This window comes from Bison bison, unplaced genomic scaffold, assembly GCF_000754665.1.
Source record: "Bison bison bison isolate TAMUID 2011002044 unplaced genomic scaffold, Bison_UMD1.0 scf7180017864181, whole genome shotgun sequence".
NCBI lineage: Eukaryota > Metazoa > Chordata > Mammalia > Artiodactyla > Bovidae > Bison > Bison bison.
This window is the reverse complement of record NW_011494753.1, coordinates 98,864-103,609: the sequence shown is the minus strand read 5'-3', so window position 1 is coordinate 103,609 and position 4,746 is coordinate 98,864. Positions and strand designations below refer to the sequence as shown.

At 46.5% G+C, this 4,746-nt stretch overlaps 1 protein-coding gene across 1 annotated transcript in view; it reads left to right on the top strand.

Moving 5' to 3' along the window:
* The window catches only part of RASGRF1 (Ras protein-specific guanine nucleotide-releasing factor 1), a 102,366-nt gene extending 97,859 nt beyond the window's left edge, over positions 1-4,507 (top strand). The window contains 2 exon segments of the mRNA XM_010843392.1: positions 648-716; positions 4,086-4,507. Of these exon segments, the coding sequence (XP_010841694.1) occupies positions 648-716; positions 4,086-4,178 (162 nt within the window). The 3' untranslated portion in view covers positions 4,179-4,507.
* Positions 4,508-4,746: the final 239 nt, after the last annotated feature.

Below are 4,746 nucleotides of genomic sequence, written 5' to 3'. Positions count from 1 at the left end.
ATGTATAAAATAAGCTATAATGATATATTGTACAACACAGGGAATGTAACCAGTATTTTATAATAGCTACAAATGGAGTGTAACCTTTAAAAATTGTAAATCACTGTATTGTCCACCTGTAACATATAATAATGTGCATCACCTATACTTCAATAAATAAATAAATTGAGTGAGGTTCTGCCATTTGCAGCAACGTGGATGGACCTCAAGGATATTGTGCTTGGTGAAATAAGTCAGAGAAGGACAGATAGTCTGTGTTACCCCTTATAACCTATAGATTTATAGATTCTTACCAAGGATCAGCCTTTGAGGCAGGTTGCTGGTAGAAGGAAAATCATGATGCTTCAGTAGCATCTCCCAGGAGGTAAATTAAGAGGCTGAGTTGATGGCTATTGATGTCCCTTCTGTTCTGCAGGGGGAGGGCATCAAGGGGTGATACTAAGAGCAAATTGTTTCTAAAACTCACCTTCCTGGAACTTCTCTCATGGCCCAGTGGCTAAGACTTCATGCTCCCAATGCAAGAGACACAGGTTTGAAACTTGGTCAGGGAACTAGATCCCACATGTGGCAACAAAGACATGTCACAGCCAAATAAATAATAAATATAAGTTAAAATAAATATTTAAAACTCTCCTTCCTTCCCGCAGATATCCCACATCATCCGAGAGATCCGCCAGTTTCAACAAACTGCCTACAAGATCGAGCACCAAGCAAAGGTAAGCTGGCATCATTTGCAGTCACTTCTGATTTCTCACGAGTGCTGTGGCGGCACCCCGCTTCTTCCTGCCTCTTCCCCTCCCCCTCCAAACCCAAGCATTTTCTGCCTTGAATTCCCTGGGCCCCACTCTTCCAGGAAGCCCTCCTCCCTGTGTCCTGTCCCCTGACCTGCCACAAGTTCCCTCTCCTTCAGACAGAGCTTGTGGTCATCCCATAGCTCCCATCTGATCTTTACCTGCCACAGGATGGCTTAGAATCATGCCTGGTCTCCTCGGAGGCAAGAGAGGCTGTGTTTATCACATCTTTTTGAAATGCTCACCAGTTTCAAAATTCACAGCTAGAAAGGGCACCCAGCAGAAAGTCCCCCAGCCTCCAAGTAAGTTCCCCTCCCAACGCCAATTGCATCACTCATTCTTTGTGTGTGTTTGCAAGCACAGCAAAACTTTTTTTTTTTTATTCTGTTAGCAGACCATACACACGCACATATTTCTTTGGGGCTTCCCACGCGGCTCAGTGGTAAAGAATCTGCTGGCCAATGCAGGAGACGTAAGAGATTTGGGTTCAGTCCCTGGGTTGGGAAGATCCCCTGGAGGAGGAAATGGCAACCCAGTCCAGTTTTCTTGCCTGGGAAATCCCATGGACAGAGGAGTCTGGTGGGCTACAGTCCATGAGGTCACAAAGAGTCGGACACGACTGAACACGCATGCACTCCTTTGTGATAGACTTGCCCTGTCTCCTGCCAGGTTCCATGAACTCACTCTGTCTTTAACTGATAGCCATAGGGGGAAGAGAAGCCTTAATCAAGTATGCCGCTTTTTCCTTGTCATTCACTCATTCTTTCATTTGGCAAGTGCTTATTGAACATACACCAGGTACCAGGCTGTATTAGGCCTATGCCCCCTTCTTAAACTTGCCCTTAAGCTCCAAGGTACAATACAAATAAATGTTACTGCCCTTTAGACTTGGAGAAGGAAATGATAGCCCACTCCAGTATTCTTGCCTGAGAAATCCCATGGACAGAAGAGCCTGACGGGCTACAATCTATGGGTCACAAAATCTTAAGCATGCCCTTCAGGCTCCTTCTGTTAACAGCTTTGCAGTGGTGGTGTTTGCTGCCAGTCTCAAAAGAAGCAACACTCTTAGGGAAACAAATGCTCATGATGGATAAAACTGACCAGTCTGATGATTTCCAGAGTGTTTGGAGGGTTGAGATTTTGTGCTCTTCAAAGAACTGTTCGTATGAAGCTACTAGCTAGATATAAAAGTCTGGTCCTGGGACTTCCCTGGTGGTCCAGTGGTTAAGACTGGACCCTTCTACTTCAGGAGGCATGGGTTCGATCCCTGGTTGGGCTACTAAGATCCCACATGCTACATGGCATGGCCAAGAAATAAAAATAAGTAATTTTTTAAAAGACAGAAAAAAATAAGTCTGGTCTGTTTCCCATAGCTGTTTAAGATTGCCATGTTTTTATCAGAGTTCGTCTAGACGTGAAATCTGAGGTCATCTTCCTGGAGGTGCTGGTTGAGAGCCATTAGTCAGACACAGTAACCTTTTCATTGGTGTCTAATGGTCAGCATCCTAGACAGCCAGGTCTGTCCCTCACAGTAGCAGAGGGTCAACTAGCAAAGAAGCTCACAAGGACTTGATTTTTCTCCAGCAGCTATCAGAAGGTTCCTGATTACATGCTAAGAAATGTAATTGTTTTCTTCCTCCTGATTTAAGTGTCTGTGGAAAAACATGAACCTTCAGCTCCAAACAACTGACAAGTCACTGAACCTTGGAAACGTGAAAGTGTTTAGTTGCTCAGTCCTGTCCGACTCTTTGTGACCCCATGGATTGTAGCCTGCCAGGCTACCCTGTCCATGGAATTCTCCAGGCAAGAATACTGGAGTGGATTGCCATTCTCTTCTCCAGGGGATCTTTCTGACCCAGGGATGGAACCCAGATCTCCCATGTTGCAGACAGATTCTTTACCATCTGAGCCTTGGAGAGATTCTTTATGAAGGGTGGGGGTCTGACTGTGAGATTGGGCTCTGATCTCTCATTGTACATTTAACACACAGGAGTCCAGCAAAGCACTCGGGAGCTGGGTGAAGTGGGACACGTGGAGGAAGGAGAATAGTTTAATCCATGTGGTGACTCTTCCTGATTTTCCACTCTGAGATTTTGCCCTGGAGTGAGCCTCGTGAGGGGAAGAACAGGGAGCCTCCTTTCTTACACAGCCTCAGCTTCCACGGTCGGCTCCTGGGGGATTCTCTCATGCTACATAATCCCGATGTTTAAGAACATTTTTCCAACATATGGAAACACTGAAAGAACTGTCTCTGGAGTAGGAAATGGTAACCCACTCCAGTATTCTTGCCTACAGAATCCCATGGACAGAGGAGCCTGGCGGACTACAGTCCATAGGGTCACAAAGAGTCAGACACAACTGAAGCAACTGAGCACACACGCATGAAAGAACTGTTAACACCCATACATCCACAGCCCAGATGCTACAGTTGACATTTTAGATATAGAGATATAGATGTGAATGTGAAAGTTGCTCATTTGTGTCCAACTCTTTGAGAGCCCATACAGTCCATGGAATTCTCCAGGCCAGAATACTGGAGTGGGTAGCCTCTCCCTTCTCCAGGGGATCTTCCCAGGTCTTCCACATTGCAGGTGGATTCTTTACCAGCTGAACCACCAGGGAAGCCCATAGATAGAGATGATTATATTTTGAAATATCTATCTATTTGGCTGCACCAGGTCTTTGTTGCACCATGAAGGGTCTTTAGCAGCAGCACTTGGACTCTTAGTTGCAGCATGTAGGGATCTAGTTCCCCAACCGGGATGGAACCCCGGCCCCTTGCACTGGGGGTGTGAAGTCTTAGCCACTGGACCACTAGGCAAGTCCCATAGATATAGACGACTTTTTGATATGAGCTTAAAATATGTCTTCTAACACATAGGAATGGTGGTCAAGAGTAATTTTGACCATATGTGATTTTCTATTACTATGAAGACAAAAACTTAAGGCAATACTAAAAAATAGTATTAAGACACAACAGGGACCTCAATGGTGGTCCAGTGGTTAAGAGTCCACCTTCCAATGCAGGGGACACGGGTTCAATCCTGGTTGACGAATTAAGATCCCCCATGCCTTGCAGTGCGGCCAAAAAATAATAATAATAAAGAAGCAAAATCACAAACAGTTTAAAAAAGACACATTGTTTTTAATGTGTCTTTTAGGCCGCCTCATGTGCAAGCCTGATGCCCCTCTCCCCGTGATGCTGCCTGATTCCTGGGAGACACTCAGTGACCACCTAGTATATTGTGGAGATTGCATCACCTCGCATTCCTCCTTCTCTTTTCCTTTTCTCAGGTAACCCAGTATTTACTGGACCAATCTTTTGTAATGGATGAAGAAAGCCTCTACGAGTCTTCTCTCCGAATAGAACCAAAACTCCCCACCTGAAGCCGGTACCCAGCCCAGATTCAGCCGCTCACATGGACACGTGCTCTATGATACTGTACATAGTCGTTTGGTTTCTCTGGGTTTTCTTCTTTAGTATGTGCTTCTCCAAGAATACAAATCCGTTCTTGTTCTTAGATTCCCATAGAACCAGAATATGAATTTCTGCACCGTTTAAGACTTGGTCTGCCCACCCCACCCCTCGTCTCCTGCAGTGCCTGGTTCTTTTCATCAACCATCCTCTCAGTCTGTCCTTCCCGGCCCCTTACTCTTCTCCGAAGGGAAAACAGACCCCGCGCATACACGACCCTTAGGCACCCGTCCTGCTTCTGTCCGTCCCCAGCCCAGGCCCCTGGGCCGAGTCAGCCAGGCAACATCCTCCGGCATGTTCCATGTAGTTGTGATAACTGGGTGGGGGGTGGGGGGAGGCGGGAGGGGGAACCATACCCCAGAGTCTGGTCATCGACAAACCTTCCTGCTGATGGTGACGCCGATTTCCAGAGCAGCTTTTCCAGCCCAAATCGCAGGTCTCCAAACTCCGCACCTCCCAGTGACCCAGAGGGAAGAGGGT